The following is a 17,881-nucleotide window of genomic DNA, read 5'->3' as shown; positions in this document are numbered from 1 at the left end:
GTGGTCCCAAGCATGACGTAAACTGCATCACACTTGCAACATTTGGTTAGACACTGTCCAATTACTATAAAATGATTCTGGGTAAACAGGGTAATGAAGACTATGAAAGTGCAAAGAAATTTACACATGAGTAGCAAACCTGTTGCTCTTGCCTGTTGCACTGTTTTCTTTATTTTTCACCATTGTTGTCAAACATTCGATGACATCCGTAATGAACACCATCAGCATAGGTAACAGCTGCATTTTTCTGTTGTGAGAGCACTCCTTTTCCTACTTGCATTGGATTCGTGATTGCGATGACACTTCCACTCCCACTTCCATCCAGGCAGATGAGGAAAGATTCACATTTGCATTAGGCTTGCCTCTTACACCCATGCAACGATAATAAAAAAGACGGAAGTACAGTAATAAAGCATACAAAAATGGGCAAACGGGTAAAGAATGACTATTCTGAAATGAAAGAACAGACAGACAAATTATGGACCAGTATGTGCCCAGAAATAAGCTTAACAGGAAGAAAAAACATCACACCTGATGAGCAGAATTTCAAAGCTATAAATGCAGTACAAAACAAATATTGATGGATGTGTGAGCCTAAGTAATATGCATTCCAGAGCATGGGCTTAACCCTGAATTGATTCAACTCACAAAAATAACTAATTTAATTTTGTCTTTCCCCTACTGCAGACATAATAGCTCACAAGGTGAGGCAGCATTCTGTTTCATGGATATTATAGGTTTTTCTAATGTGTCTGTCTCCAGTGAATCTTGAAAAGACTTATGTGACTGCAGGTATAAAAATTGTTTGTAAGCTGAACTTGGCTATAACCACCATTTACTGACACTCAGCTCTAGTTTATTGATAACAATCTGGAAATTTTCAACTTTTGTTTATAAACTGGAATCATTGCTAAACAAAGTAAGTACATTTTAAGACAAAAAATGATTACAATTTCAGAACAATTGGACGATTTATTCAAGAGAGTGGATGTCGTCCTGAGGGATATTGGGCCAAATTCTACACTACTGGCCATTAAAATTGCCAAGAAGAAATGCAGATGATAAACGGGTATTCATTGGACAATATATTATACTAGAACTGACATGTGATTACATTTTTACACAATTTGGGTGCATAGATCCTGAGAAATCAGTACCCAGAACAACCATCTCTGGCCGTAATAACGGCCTTGATACGCCTGGGAATTGAGTCAAACAGAGCTTGGATGGCGTGTACAGGTACAGCTGCCCATGCAGCTTCAACACGAGACCACAGTTCATCAAGAGTAGTGACTGGCGTATTGTGACGAGCCAGTTGCTCGGCCACCATTGAACAGACGTTTTCAATTGGTGAGAGATCTGGAGAATGTGCTGGCCAGGGCAGCAGTCAAACATTTTCTGTATCCAGAAAGGCCCGTACAGGACCTGCAACATGTGGTCGTGCATTATCCTGCTGAAATGTAGGGTTTCACAGGGATCGAATGAAGAGTAGAGCCACGGGTCGTAACACATGTGAAATGTAACATCCACTGTTCAATGTGCCATCAATGCGAACAAGAGGCGACCGAGACGTGTAACTAATGGCACCCCATACCATCACAGCGGGTGATATGCCAGTATGGCGATGACGAAAACACGCTGTCAATGTGCGTTCACTGCGATGTCCCCAAACACGTATGCGACCATCATGATGCTGCAAACAGAACCTGGATTCATCCGAAAAAATGACGTTTTGCCATTCGTGCACCCAGGTTCGTCATTGAGTACACCATTGCAGGCGCTCCTGCCTGTGATGCAGCGTCAAGGGTGACCGCAGCCATGGTCTCCGAGCTGATAGTCCATGCTGCTGCAAACGTCGTCGAACTGTTCGTGCAGATGGTTGTTGTCTTCCAAACATCACCACCTGTTGACTCAGGGATCGAGACATGGCTGCACGATCCATTAGAGCCATGCAGATAAGATGCCTGTCATCTCGACTGCTAGTGATATGAGGCCGTTGGGATCCAGCACAGTGTTCCGTATTAGCCTCCTGAACCCACCGATTCCATATTCTGCTAACAGTCATTGGATCTCGACCAACACGAGCAGCAATGTCGTGATACAATAAACCACAATCGCGATAGGATACAATCCGACTTTTAGCAAAGTTGGAAATGTGATGGTACGCATTTCTCCTCCTTACACAAGGCATCAGAACAACGTTTCACCAGGCAACACTGGTCAACTGCTTTTTTGTATGAGAAATCGGTTGGAAACTTTCCTGATGTCAGCACGTTGTAGGTGACGCCACCGGCGCCAACCTTGTGTGAATGCTCTGAAAAGCTAATCATTTGCATATCACAGCATCTTCTTCCTGTCGGTTAAATTTTGCGTCTGTAGCACATCATCTTCATGGTGTATCAATTTTAATGGCCAGTAGTGTATTCAGTTGGTGCATTAGATCATCAAATCTCAAGCTGAATGGTAGGGCCCATAATTGTTGGTTGTTTTTGGGGAAGGAGACCAGACATCGTGGTCATCGGTCTCATCGGATTAGGGAAGGAGTGGGAAGGAAGTCGGCCGTGCCCTTTGAAAGGAACCATCCCGGCATTTGCCTGCAGCGATTTAGGGAAATCACGGAAAACCTAAATCAGGATGGCCGGACGCGGGATTGAACCGTCGTCCTCCCGAATGCGAGTCCAGTGTCTAACCACTGCGCCACTTCGCTCGGTAGGGCCCATAATTCTCCAAAACTTGTCAACTGGGGATAGGTCTGGTGACCTTGCTGGCCAAGGTAGGATTTGGGAAGCATGAAGACAAGCAGTAGAAACTATCACCATTTGCAAGTGGGCTTTATCTTTATGAGATGTAAGTCCAAGATGGCTTGCCGTGAAGGGCAACAAAATGTGGTGTAGAATATCATTGAAGTACTGCTGTTCTGCAAGGGTGTTGCAGATAGAACCAAAGGGTTCCTGCTATGAAAAGAAATGGCACCCCAGACCAACACTCCTCAGCATTGAGCCATATGGCGAATGACAGTCAGATTGGTATATCATTGCTGCCCTTTGCTATCTCCAACCAAGTCTTCACCTCATCGAGGGTCAGTTCAAAGCAGGACTCGTGAATGAAGATAATTCTACTTTCATCAATGGTATTCCAAGCCAAAGATGTATCTGGAGATGCCCTGAACAGTTGTGAGATTCTAACCTGGCTGTCACCCATCATACGGCAAGACAACCAGGAGTGCTGGTCTGGCTTGCCATTTCTTTTCCTAGCAGGACCTCTTTGGGTATCATTTGTGACACCGTTACAACACAGTGGTATGTCGGAGATATTCTAGGCACTGTTTTGTTGCAATTCATGCAAGCTATCCTGGGCTTACATTTCAGCAAGATAATGGCCTCCCGTACACAGTGAGAGTTTCTACTAATTCTCTTTGTGATTGCCAAACACTGCCTTGGCGTGCAAGATCACTGGATATCTCCCCAGTTGAGAATGTTTGGAGCATAACGGGCAGGGCCCTCCAGCCGCCTTAGGATTTTGACAGTATAATGCACCAGTTGGACAGAATTTGACTAATATCCCTCAGAACATCCAACAACTCTTATTAATAAATGCCAACCAGATAATGGCTTGTGTAAGGGCTAGAGGTGGACCGACACATTATGCACTTGCTCAATTCGTGAAGCTTTTTCTCTTGAATAAATCATCCAATTTTACTGGAATTGTAGTCATGTGTTTGTCTGTACGTGTACATCATGTCTTCTAATTTGTGTCTCATTCAGATAATTCCTTCATGGTTTTTTTATTTTTTATTTTTATTTTTTGGAGAGTAAAATGGAATCGGCTTTGATAATTTGTGGAGACTTTAACATTGACTTTCTTACAAGAACCAGAAACTGAGAGGACTGATTGAACCTTGGTACATCCTACAATGTAAATGCTGTGCTACCTGAGTAATAGACACTTGCGAAACAGCTTTAGATCAGTTGCTAATCAAGGAGGGTGTATGCATCACTTCACTGATACAGGCTTTAATAAACATCTAGTTCAAATACTAAGTTCAAAGGAAAAGACAGAACTGGGAACAATATACTTTTAAGAACCACTTGCAGATGCAATAATTAGGATAACATAAAGTACACTGTGCAAAAAAATTGAAAGGGTCACTTTCTTGCAATCCTGTCATTTTCCCCATTTCTACACAGAAATGTGAAATTTGGTTCAAAGGTATCTACAACCTACTTCTGTAATGGTGCAAAAGTGTGGTACGTTGCAGTGTCACCCTTTGGCTTGGTGACTTTTCAAACAGCAAGGTGTCAACTCGTGCAAAAAAAAAAAAAAAAAAAAAAAAGTCATAGCCCAGAAGTTCATGTGAGGTATAAGATGCATTAGTGATGTCACGTTGGTACCAAATTTTGTCAAAATTGTGTCCAACAGGATGTTTCATACAGTGGGACAGAGGCCCAGTGTTGAAATTAGGTGGTTGTCTTATGGGTGGCCGAGGAAAACATTTCACACCCACTCAGAATTGAATGCAAAAACACATCAGAAGGAGGCATAAAGGTAAGGATGGGACAACAGACTGTTTTCAACAACTGATTGGCCAGTCAGTTGCTTTTTGGTCCAGTCAGATTTTGCAGTACAATGAAACAACTGAATGAAATGAGTTTGCAGCCAAGTTACTCTCCAGGTTTGAGTGGTTTCAGTTAATGTGAGACAACTGGCTGACACAAGTATCTGAAACAAATACTAACAAAGAGATAGAGGGGCTGGCCAGTACTTACCTCAGCTCAGTACAGCCGATAGATACACATAAAACAGAACTGAAAATTTACATTCCTAGCTTTCGGAACTTTGTTCCTTCATCAGGGAGGAGAGAGGGGAAAAAAGGAAGAAGGGAAAGTGGATTCAGTTACTCACAACCACTAATCATTTAGATCACCTATATGGTCCACATCCTTCATTGTTTTGTCCCTTTTGTTAGCTATCACTTACGTCTGTCATCTTAACACTTTCTCTTCTTTAGTGATTTCCACTAATCATTTAGATCACCTATATGGTCCACATCCTTCATTGTTTTGTCCCTTTTGTTAGCTATCACTTACGTCTGTCATCTTAACACTTTCTCTTCTTCAGTGAAAACCTGGGTTGTGAGTAACTGAATCCACTTTCCCTTCTTCCCTTTTTTCCCCTCTCTCCTCCCTGATGAAGGAACAAAGTTCCGAAAGCTAGGAATGTAAATTTTCAGTTCTGTTTTATGTGTATCTATCGGCTGTACTGAGCTGAGGTAAGTACTGGCCAGCCCCTCTACCTCTTTGTTAGTATTTGTTTCACATCTTATATGAGATTTTCCACTAATCATTTTGACACAAGTATCTGTCAGTCTTGTCTGTTATACGAATGTTTTCACTCTGTCTCTGCATCTGAGTGAGTTCACTTACATACTTTCTCACCCTTTCCTATGAGGGGCGATGGTCTTTAGGGTGTGCACATGGTGCCACTGCTATAGCCTCCTCCTGCTGCTGCCAGGGCCAGGGTTGCAGCTGGTGTGAGGAGGTGACATGGTGGCCAGCATGGGAACATCACTGGCAGAACCTGCACTACCTGTGACTCACCATCTCCTCCTGTCACCTGCCATTCTGGCCCTGCCTTTGGCAACAGCAGAAGGACACTGACACTGATGTGGAGTGTACTGGATGCAGATGCAACCTTAGAGCTAGATTAAAATGGTTTTAATTAATGGACATCATCACACAAACAAAATGAAAACATTCACAAAAATTTGCCATGTTCCTTATTTTTCCCCTTACCCTTCTGTGCTTGCTCAACTTAGTACTCCCAACAAAGCACTTTATTAGTTATGTGTTAATTGCACCTGCAATGGTTTAATGCACAGCTATCTATTCATCAGTTTTAAATAATGAAACAAAGAATTAGTCTTTCAGTACACAATCAAACAAATATACAAGTATGTATATTACTCATTTTAACTTTGCCATACCCACTGCGATCTTCGCGTACGCCTGATGGTGGCGCTACCCTCTGGGGGTCTGGAGATATACAGGGTGGTCCATTGATAGTGACCAGACCAAATATCTCATGAAAAAAAGCGTCAAACGAAAAAACTATAAAGAATGAAACACGTCTATCTTGAAGGGGGGAACCAGATGGTGCTATGGTTGGCCCGCTAGATGGCGCTGCCATAGGTCAAACGGATATCAACTGCATTTTTTTAAGTCGGAACCCCCATCTTTTATTACATATTCATGTAGTACGTAAAGAAATATGAATGTTTTATTTGGACCACTTTTTTCGCTTTGTGATAGATGGCGCTGTAATAGTCACAAGCGTATAAGTACGTGGTATCACGTAACATTCCGCCAGTGCGGACGGTATTTGCTTCATGATACATTACCCATGTTAAAATGGACCGTTTACCAATTGCGCAAAAGGTCGATGTCGTGTTGATGTATGGCTATTGTGATCAAAATGCCCAACGGGCGTGTGTAATGTTTGCTGCTCGGCATTCTGGATGACATCATCCAAGTGCCCAGACCATTCGCCAGATAGTTGCATTATTTAAGGAAACAGGAAGTGTTCAGTCACATGTGAAATGTCAAACATGACCTGCAACAAATGATGATGCCCAAGTAGGTGTTTTAGCTGCTGTCATGGCTAATCTGCACATTGGTAGCAGACAAATTGCGCAAGAATTGGGAATCTCAAAAACATCGGTGTTGAGAATGCTACATCAACATCGATTACACACATACAATATTTCTATGCAACAGGAATTGCATAGTGACAACTTTGAACATCGTGTACAGTTCTGCCACTGGGCACAAGTGAAATTACGGGATAACAGATTTTTTGTATGCATTCTATTAAGCGACGATGCGTCATTCACCAACAGTGGTAATGTAAACCGGCATAATATGCACTATTGGGCAACAGAAAGTCCACGATGGCTGCGACAAGTGGAACATCAGCGACCCTGGCGGGTTAATGTCTGGTGCGGCATTATGGGAGGAAGGATCCCCATTTTATCGATGGCAATCTAAATGGTGTAATGTATGCTGATTTCCTACGTAATGTTTTACCGATGTTACTACAAGATGTTTCACCTCATGACAGAATGGCGATGTACTTCCAACATAATGGATGTCCGGCACATAGCTCGCGTGCGGTTGAAGTGATATTGCATACCATATTTCATGACAGGTGGATTGGTTGTCGAAGCACCATACCATGGCCCGCACGTTCACCGGATCTGACGTCCCCGGATTTCTTTCTGTGGGGAAAGTTGAAGGATATTTGCTATCGTGATCCACCGACAATGCCTGACAACATACGTCAGCCCATTGTCAATGCATGTGCGAACATTACAGAAGGCGAACTACTCGCTGTTGAGAGGAATGTCGTTACATGTATTGTCAAATGCATTGAGGTTTGACAGATATCATTTTGAGCATTTTTTATATTAATGTGGTATTTACAGGTAATCACGCTGTAACAGCATGCATTCTCAGAAATGATAAGTTCACAAAGGTACATGTATCACATTGGAACAACCGAAATAATATGTTCAAACGTACCTATGTTCTGTATTTTAATTTAAAAAACCTACTTGTTACCAACTGTGTTTCTAAAATTGTGTTACAGCACCATCTGTAACAAATCGAAAAAAGTAATCCAACTAAAACATTCATATTTTATTACGTACTACACAAATATGTAATAAAAAATGGGGGTTCCTATTTTAAAAAAACACAGTTGATATCCGTTTGACCTATGGCAGTGCCATCTACCGGGCCAACCATAGCGCCATCTGGTTTCTCCCTTCAAACTAGACAAGTTTCGTTCTTTGTAGTTTTTTTTGTTTAACGCTTATTTCGTGAGATATTTAGCCCGGTCACAATCAATAGAGCGCCCTGTATATACCCCAGTTTGTATTGTATACCACTGTTTTTCTTAAACTAACGAAAGCGCTACAGACTAGTTTCACTCAGAAGAATAATTGATAACTCAGTCAACTACACCACTAAACAGTGTTTTCAATTTATTGAATGAATGAATACATGCTTCAGCTGACAGAAATACAAAAGACTGGTGTCACTTGTAAAGAAAGAATGAATGACTCAGTCAGTACACAAAACACTACCAGATTGTGTCAACTGTTTTCATTCAGTTGCTTGCAGAGACTGTTTTCATGCATAAGAAATGAATGAGTAATAATCAAACAGATATGTAAAACTACAGCCAACTGATTCAATTGTCCATTCAGTTGCTCCCATAGACTGGCTTCACTCAAAAGAATGAATGAATAATGCAGACAATATGTAAATCTACAACCATATGAGTCTGTTGATTTCCAGCAATCGACTGTATTGATTGTTTTGTTTCAGTTGTTCCTATCACTATGTAAAGGGCATCATTGACACTATCCCTTCCCTTGGGTTGTCCATTTACACACATTTCGCAGCCCAAAAACGAGTCTGCAGTATGATGTGCAACAGAATGATGTCCTTGACAACCTTTGACACTGATGATGTACCCCGGATGATTCAGCTCTTCTCTAAGGATATCATGGGGCTGCAATCCCACTGAACATGATATGGTACCTTTGGAGTGCAGCACAACCACAATTTTTCTCTGGTACACAAGTTGTAACCAGAAGGGACCATTCAAAACCATTCAATGAAATTTTAATGCGATCTAATGATTTTTTAGCACTTCTGTGGTGTGATCATGGGAGGGAGAGGAGTGCAACCTCTTTGACACACCTCAGATTCCACATGATTGAAAGCAGGCGCTAAAGCAGTACTGTAGTTGAAGAGTTTGCTTGCCTTTGGATGCCTAGGAATCAGTCAAGGGTTGTCTCTCTCCAGGTTCATTTTTAAAGTGCTCATCAAAGGTGCACAGGTGGCACCAAAGCTGTTGCTGATCAGGGGCATCTTAGAAGGAGTTTGACATTTTACTCACACATGTGTCAGTGTTGCTTCCCCCTCAAATCCCCCCCACCCCTGACCCCCGTCCACCCTCTACGATCGCACGACAGGAGGGAATGAAACAAGAGGCCTGAAAAAGCATAAACACCCTTTGCTGCTTTGGATCACAGTCAGATTCCATTGAATGATTTTGAATGGTTTCACCCTGTGTTCCTAAGCAAAAATTTCGGTCACATTCCACTCCGGATTGATCAGATCATGTTCAACAGCCTTGCAGCCCTACAATGTCCTTAGTGAAGGCTTAAATCATCTGGATGGTGGATTATCAAGAACATTATTCTATTGCACACTTCATTGCAAACTTTTATTCTCGAGCGTGAAAAGTGTGTAAATGAAAGTGCCATGGGGAAGGGTGTTGTTGTTGATGCCTCTTATGTCACCTCCTGAGGCTTTTTCGTGTTAGATATGAGCAGTGATGTGTCTGAAATGTTTTCCTTTGTCACCCATAAGTAAACTCCATGATTTAAATACTAGGCATCATGGTTGTGACCTCCGTCACAGGCACCAAGGAAAGGGGTGATGTGTGGGTAAAGGGGGGAGGGGGTGATACGTCTGTGATGGTGGTGGACAGAATTGTGATGAAATTTTGTGCCAATGTGACATCGGTAACCCACCTTAAAACTCTCATGGCCTTTTGAGTTCTGGCTCGCCCCATGTGTTGACATCTTATTGTTTGAAGTGTCACCAAGCCTGAGGGTGACATCACTGGATGCCACACTTTTGCACTATTACTGTAGAAGGCTGTAGGCATCTTTGAGCCACATTTCACATGTCTATCTCACAGTGGGTGAAAATAACAGTGTTTTAAAAGAGTGATTCTTCATCTTTTTGCCCAGTGTATTTCAACAGCTTACCATTCAAAGAAAGATGGTCACATGTTTATAACCTAAATTATGTAAATGAGAAATTTAACTTCTTAGCTGTGTGAACACATTACTTTCAAATTCCATTTCCGCAGGAAACTACAACCGTAAACAACACTTGTACAGTGAAAAGGTGGATCACAAGAGGAATCAGGGTTTCATGCAAGGAAAAGAGACTACCATGTAAAATATGTAATTTGTGTAATTCCTCATCTCAATTACACATGTATTATAAAAATATTCCTAAATATGAATAAAAGTAATCAGAGTAGCAGAAAGGCATAATGATGAAACATATATGATGCAACAAATAAGGCAAAGAGAATGTGAGCTGTTATAAAAAAAAAAAAAAAAAAAAAAAAAAAAAAACTGGTAAAAATAGAGCATTGTGTGAAAATATAACATTTTGCAAGAAAATTAAAAAGTAACAAACCATTTAGAAACAGCTGACTCATTTAACAACTTTTTCATAGGCATTGCAGATTATGTGTGAAAACGCAAATAAGCACTTGTAGTTAGTCGGTGAACATCAGCACTGTAACACAAGATGAAATAGCAAAAGCAACAAAAGGACTAAGAAACACCTACTCTACAGGCATTAACAATGTTCCTGCAAAATCTTGCAGAATAGTGCTTTAAATTTAATTGCACCACTTACATACTTACGTGACTGCTCACTTCAAGTAGGTTCTTTCGCTGACTTACTGAAAATGTCTTAGACAATTCCAACTGATAAAAAAGAAAGATGGGACAGATAATGTAAAAAACTATAGACCCATTATAATTTCCTGTTACCTTTCAGAAATGCTAGAAAAAAATTATATATGACTGACTTCAGAATTTGTAAATTAAAATACAGTACAATGAACAGCACACATTCAGAAGTAAGAGTTCAACAGTAATTGCCACTTATCGAGTGTGTTAATTGTATACTAAGCCTGGCAGATGTGAAACAATGAATAACATTAGTATTTGCCACCTACTGCAAGCTTTTGACATCATGGGTCACTTCCTTACTGAGTAAATGTAAACGAGCAGTAAGCATTGAACACACTAATCATTCTTAAAACTGTTTCTGAACACTTAACCTATCAGAGTATAATCTAATTTAATATAGTGCTTGTCAAGGATTGGTAATGGAGACACTTATGGTCCTTTTGTACAATAATGTCTAAGCTTAAACATCCTATTGTCAGAGGTTACCAATATTCCCTTAAGAGAGAAAAGTGAAGAAGAATTCCAGAATGAGATTTTCACTCTGCAGCGGAGTGTGCCGTGATATGAAACTTCTTGGCAGATTAAAACTGTGTGCCGGACCGAGACTCGAACTCGGGACCTTTGCCTTTTGCAGGCAAGTGCTCTACCAAGTGCACTTGCCTGCGAAAGGCAAAGGTCCTGAGTTCAAGTCTCAGTCCGGCACACAATTTTAATGTGCCATGTAGAAGAATTACAATACTTAATAAATAATGTCACAAAACAACTTCGCAACTGGACACAGAATAATTGATGAACAGTTAAAAACATATCCCATTAATTTGTACAATGTTCTATGTAAGGATATGATTATCTTATCTGTCTCTATTACATCTTATCTGTCTCTTATCAACTATGAACCACTTGTTAACAGCACAGAACCAAATTCTGAAGATTATGGTTACAAAGCAGTTTAAAATGGGATTAAAGAAAACATTAACATTATATTTGAATGCAAGCCTAGAGAATTTTGTAAAGCACCATTTAAGAAATCTGATATTCCATCCAACATATATTCTTCAAAATAAATTTATTGGATTAGAATAGTAGATTGCTAAAAAAACTAATATTCATGATCACTATATTAGACAAAAAAAAGCTTATATTTTATCTGAATCAGCACATTTCTGTGTCATAAAGGTACTTTCCATGTAGGAGTGAAAAGTTATAACAAACTTTCCGAAAACATAAAAGCAAATACTGAGGGCCAAATCCCTTTGGAAAATCTTAAAAAGTCATATTTACAGCATCACTGCTTTTTCTCTATTGAAAAATGTTTACATGTATAAAGTGCATTACATAAGTATTTAAATGTATCAAGTTTATTATATATATATATATATATATATATATATATATATATATATATATATATATATGTCTAAAAAGAAAGATGATGAAACTTACCAAACAAAAGCGCTGGCAGGTCGATAGACACACAAACAAACACAAACATACACACAAAATTCTAGCTTTCGCAACCAATGGTTGCCTCGTCAGGAAAGAGGGAAGGAGAAGGAAAGACAAAAGGATATGGGTTTTAAGGGAGAGGGTAAGGAGTCATTCCAATCCCGGGAGCGGAAAGACTTACCTTAGGGGGAAAAAAGGACAGGTATACACTCGCACACACACACATATCCATCCACACATACACAGACACAAGCAGACATTTGTAAAGGCAAAGAGTTTGGGCAGAGATGTCATAGTTTAACATATCCAATGTCTTATGCATTAGTTTCATTTATAGGCAAGAGAACCATTAAAAATACAATACTACTATCCTACCATGACCATAACTACATAGATAACACCTTCGAGTCATGTCTCAATAATATTATTCAATTTATACAGTAATTTCACTCTAAAACATTTTGCTTGCACTTAAGACAGTTTTCTGGGATTGTGTCCTGTTTCTAAAGGTAACGGATTTACCCTGGTTGGTATGCTCTGACAGCACAGTTCTTGTACCATTGAGGCAGCCTGCTTATCAGTGATTTGTGGAAGGAACTTCGTTCTGATACAAAACTTCAATGCATCAGTGAATGCTGAAAGTTGACTGTTACCTAGCAACTGACAACCAGTGTAGTTTCTTTGACAGTGCAGCATCTGTTGACTAGACAATATATCTCTGAAAATGAAAAATCAAAGTGACAAAGTGACTCTCTTCAAAATATACACATTGTTCTGGTCATTTTCTTAGTTTCATGTTCCATGTTTTGTTTTCACAATTAATCATAGTGATGTAGGACTGGTAATTTTACATTCACATTATCCACTGGTATGTAAATATGGCTACATACTGACCATTTACAAGTGTTTTTTTTTTCAGAATACAGATGTGATTATTAATTCCTACCTATCACCTTTTACACATAATAAAAGTAGAAATTCTTCTACAGATTAAAAGGAGTTGTTAAGTACACACTTCTTCAGTTTGTTTCCAAATTTAGTTTGGTGGTTAGACGTTTTATATCATTAGGTAGCAGATGAAAAATTTTGTGCACCCTGTTTTGTGCTAAGACAACCTTAATGTGAAGTAACCAACATCGTATTTTTCTGGTATTGTAAAAATGTGCATCATTCTGTTTGAACTGCAGTGATTATTTACAACAAACTTCATGAGGACATAAATGGCTAAGAGATGATTGTGGACAACCACCACATATTATTCTTACAGCATATTTTTGAGCAATAAAGACTTTCTATCTTTAACTAACCTCAGAACATTATTCCATATGGTATTGTTGAATGAAAATTTGCAGAATGTGTCAACTTACTGATTTGTTTCTCTCCAAGATTATGAATTAAATAGTTTTAGTGGTTCTAAAATGTGTTTTTCTAGTTTGAATTCCCATCAATATGGACATAAAGTTTTTGAAGTTTCAACACTAGTTGGTATTTCCTTACAATGTGTTACACATACCATTTGTGTGGAACATCTAGGTGTGCAGAAATGAATTTTGTATATTTTTGAATCTGACAGTGAGACCATTCACACTAAACCACTCACTAATACTTTTCTTAACATTAGTAAGCATTTCTACTGTTACTGTATGTATGTTTGAATTGATTACAATACTAGTATCCTCTACAAAGGGAACAAATTCTGCTTGATGTCTATCAGACAGCAGATCACTTACATACATGAGAAACAGTAGTGGGTGTAAGACTGAGCTATGTGGAGCCACATAAATGATTTCTCACTACCTGTTTACACTGGTTGATTATTAGATACAACTTTCTGGATCTGTTTCATCAGATACAATGTCCGTTGGTTGGCTATACCAACAATTCCGTAAAACCTCAATTTATCTAGGAGAATATTCTGATTTACACAGTCAAATGCTTCAGGTAGGTCACAGATCTACTTATAACTTTAAATAATTGGATGTGAATCAAGTAGATTTATTTAGTAATAGAGTATGCTTCATAAGAAACCTACCTGCATTACAAGCTCCAACTGTGGGAAAAGAAAGTTGATTCCATGTAAGGACCATGAAGATAAGAGAAATTAGGGCTTGTATGGAGGCATATAGACAATTGTTTTTCCATCACTCTCTTTGTGAGTGAAACAGGTAAAGAAATTACTAGTAGTGACACGGGATACCCTCCACCATGCACCGTACGTTGGATTTCAGATTACATGTGTAGATGTAGGTGCAGAATGCTCAGTATTTAGGGTTATGACAAGAATAATCTTCTGAAGCTGAAAAGTCCAGTAGACATGGGCTCTAAAGTAGTTACCTTAAGAGCTACAAGCTCTTCTTCATCTCCGCTACTGTGAAACGAATCTCTTCTACTGAGCAAATCCTCATAACTCCTAAGGTATCCATTTCAGAGCCTATTTTTACTAGATTTTTTTGCTCCGAATGATCGTTCTAGTCATATCACTGAATATTGAGCATTCCTCATGGAATGTCTTGTATACTTAAAGGTATGATATTAAAGGAGAGCAAATTGAATGACTAATCTATCAGATAGCCCTCAAGGTTGAATGTCTTTTAAATGATAAGTGTTAGAGTGGAAAAAAAGGAGAAGCTATTGTTCGATTTTTTTTAATGCATCATATCTCTCTGTTAACTCTGCATTCTTAGTGATTTGTTCTTTCTGTGCTCCATGTGGATATTTTTCGACAATATTCACTTGTGCCTTTTTGTTTCTATTTTCTAAAGATGCAGTTTTGAAAGCAATGGACTGATTATTATATCTTCGAGCTACTGGTATTGCAAAATTGTAACAACATTTTGTAGCAACTGTACCTGTCATTACATTGTTGTTAGCATTTTGCTGTTGTACTTTTAATCAATGAGTAAATGTAAAGAGGCTTTTACAAAGATTCATGTTTGTGTGTTTATATAGGGGAAGTCTGCCCTTTGGTCGCATCTCACAAATTACCAGGAGTTGGAGGAATGCAACGATACATCAAAGCCAATTGATCCCAATTTCCTCACACCAGGTGAGTATTGTGAGTTAGTATTTTCAAATGTTTATTAGTTATAATCTGTATGTACAATCTGTTTCAAAAACATTAATTGAGATGGTCATAAATGGAATTTTTAAAATTTAGAATGTATGTGTGCAATTAAACTATGTACTACAGAAATACAAACATCTAAAAACTGAGACAGAAAATGCAAAATGGCTTAACAGGATTGGCCAGAGGACATTTGTAAGTCTGGTGAGTTTTTTTTTCCCTTGCCTTCCTTGGAATAGGAGTTGTCAAAGAGAAGCAGCATGTATATCCAGGGGAAAAATGCCTAAGGGGAAAATTAAAGAGGCCTTCGGAGAAAAGAGAAGCAGATGTAAGAATATCGCAAGCTCACATGAAAAACTGGCACTGAGCAAAGATGGGAAAGGTGGAAGGAATCAGTAGAGGGACTGTACATGGGAAGTGAACTTGAAGGTAATGCTATAGAAAGGGAAGAGGAAGTAAATGAAAATGAGAGGTGAGATATGATACTGTGAGAAGAATTTGACAGAGCACTGAAAGACGTAATTCAAAACAAGACCCTTGGAGTAGAAAACATTTCCTCAGAACTGCAGATATCATTGGGAGAGCCAGCCATGACGTAACTGTTCCATCATATGTGCAATATGTATGAGACAGGTGGAAAAAAAAGCCCCTCAGACTTCAAGAAGAATGTAATAATTCTGATTCCAGAGAGAGCAGATGCTGACAGGTGTGATTATTACCAAACTATCAATTTAATTATTTACAGAAGAATGGAAAAACTGATCTTGGGGAAGGTCAGTTAGGGTTCCGGAGAAATGTAGGAATAAGCAATGTAATAGTGACATTATGACTTCTCTAAGAAGATGAGTTAAAGAACGGCAGACCTATGTTTATAGCAATTGCAGACTTAGAGAAAGCTTTTGACAGTGTTGATGGGAATACACTCATTGAAAGTCTTAAAGTAACAGAGGTAAAATACAGGAAGTAAAAGGCTATTTACGACTTGTACAGAAACCAGATGACAATTAAAAGAGTTGATAGGCATGAAAGGGAAGCTGTGGGTGAGAACAGAGTGAGACAAGGTTGTAGCCTATCGCTGATTGTGGTGTGCGTACTGTAAGACCTTCGGCACACACACCATCAGATTATTTGACTTGTCGCTCTAACGAAGTAGGCGAGTGTCAGCTATATGTCTCGTGGTCTTATCATGGTGTGTTTATCTTCTGCCGTTAGGTCAGACGATAGAAATGCCACTTGCACGCTTAGAGTAGCAGATTCACGATGACCAACTTTAAACAGAACTGGATTAATTTTCACACATATTTATTAAAATAATAAAAGACATAGATATTACGTAACTTGATTCTGGATGCTGTTTACAATTGACAATCTGAAGTTCCTTTGGTCTTGGTATGTTAACTTTATTCTCACATATCTCTGATACTTGACAAAAGTGTCTATACATTTCTCTTCATGGCTATGTACAGGAATATGATAATCTTATTAGGCGCAGACTGAAACTTGACTATAGACTGGTACAGACCAATACAGACTGACTAATCAGAGGTCTGTACACTTGTTATAATACCTCACGCGTTCAGGTATCACTGCGCAAATGTGATCCACGAGGAGAAAAGGTTCTACGTTAGCAGCAATCTCATTGGCTGCGTTACATATTAATACGCATATCGACGCAAGCAGAATTTGGTCCGTCTCTAAGACAGCGCCATCTCGTAGTGCGGAGATGGACGAGCGCTGCGCCTGCGCTGTTGTGCTTAGTGGGGCACGCTCTAAACGCTCTAGTGGGAAAGTTGTGTACGCGCTGACTATGCGGAACTATGTACAGAACATCGATGTTATTCAATCTGTACAGTGAGCAAGCATTTAAAAGAAGCCAAAGAAAAATTTGCAGTTGGAATTAAAATTCAAGGAGAAGAAATAAAAACTTGGAGGTTTGCCAATGACGTAATTCTGTCAGACAGCAAAGGACTTCGAAGTGCATTTGAACAGAATGGACAATGTCTTGAAAGGAGAATATAAAATGAACATCAACAAAATAAAAAACAGGGGTAATGGAACGTAGTTCAATGAAATCGGACAGTGCTGAGGGAATTAGATTAGGAAACAAGACACTGAAAGTAGTAGAGGAGTTTTGCTATTTCAGAAACAAAATGTTTGATGATAGCTGAGATAGAGAGCATATGAAATGCAGACTCAAGCATCGTCAGTTTAGTACTGGAGGGAAGTATTGGGGTTTAAAATTATAGAGAAAAACCAAGGGATGAGTTCAATAATTAGGTTCAGATGCATGTGGGTTGCAATAATTATTTGGAGATTAAGAGGCTTGCACAGGACAGAGTAGCGAATACAACTACAGAAAGGGTATGGCTAGGTCCACAAGAACAGGAATGGAATATGATTTACTACATGAAAAAATGTTTTAGGTGTAATCTTCAAGAACTTAAAAACTAATGCTATAATTTCCTAGTATTTTGTAATATATTGTTGGTTATCTTTGTTACTCACTTAAAACAAGAATTAACTGTTAGATGTTGAGAAAGCTTGAAAGGTGATAACCAATTTGCTCTATTACACTTCCAATGAAAATGCTCAGTCATTATATCTCTTAATAATTTCTCAATGTGTGCCACTGACTGATAAGCACTGTATTTCAGCACAAGGAAACAAGCTGTGTTTTTTTGTCACATAATGTTTGTTGTGATGTAGAGCAGGGAGGGAGGTTTGTGCAAATTTGGTAGGCACAAAGACTTATGGAGAAAAAGATAAAATGTGTATCTGGGACTCACTAAGAGATTAGTATG

General features: G+C 39.0%; 1 protein-coding gene across 1 annotated transcript in view; it reads left to right on the top strand.

The window, feature by feature from the left end:
- LOC124605139 (DENN domain-containing protein 5B) overlaps window positions 1–17,881 on the top strand; it is a 474,504-nt gene that overhangs the window by 408,655 nt on the left and 47,968 nt on the right. The window contains exon 13 of the mRNA XM_047136622.1: window positions 14,966–15,062. Within this exon, the coding sequence (XP_046992578.1) occupies window positions 14,966–15,062 (97 nt within the window). The remainder of the gene's footprint in view (window positions 1–14,965; window positions 15,063–17,881) is intronic.

Source organism: Schistocerca americana, chromosome 3 (genome assembly GCF_021461395.2).
Source record: "Schistocerca americana isolate TAMUIC-IGC-003095 chromosome 3, iqSchAmer2.1, whole genome shotgun sequence".
NCBI lineage: Eukaryota > Metazoa > Arthropoda > Insecta > Orthoptera > Acrididae > Schistocerca > Schistocerca americana.
This window is presented reverse-complemented; position numbering and strand designations above follow the sequence as displayed.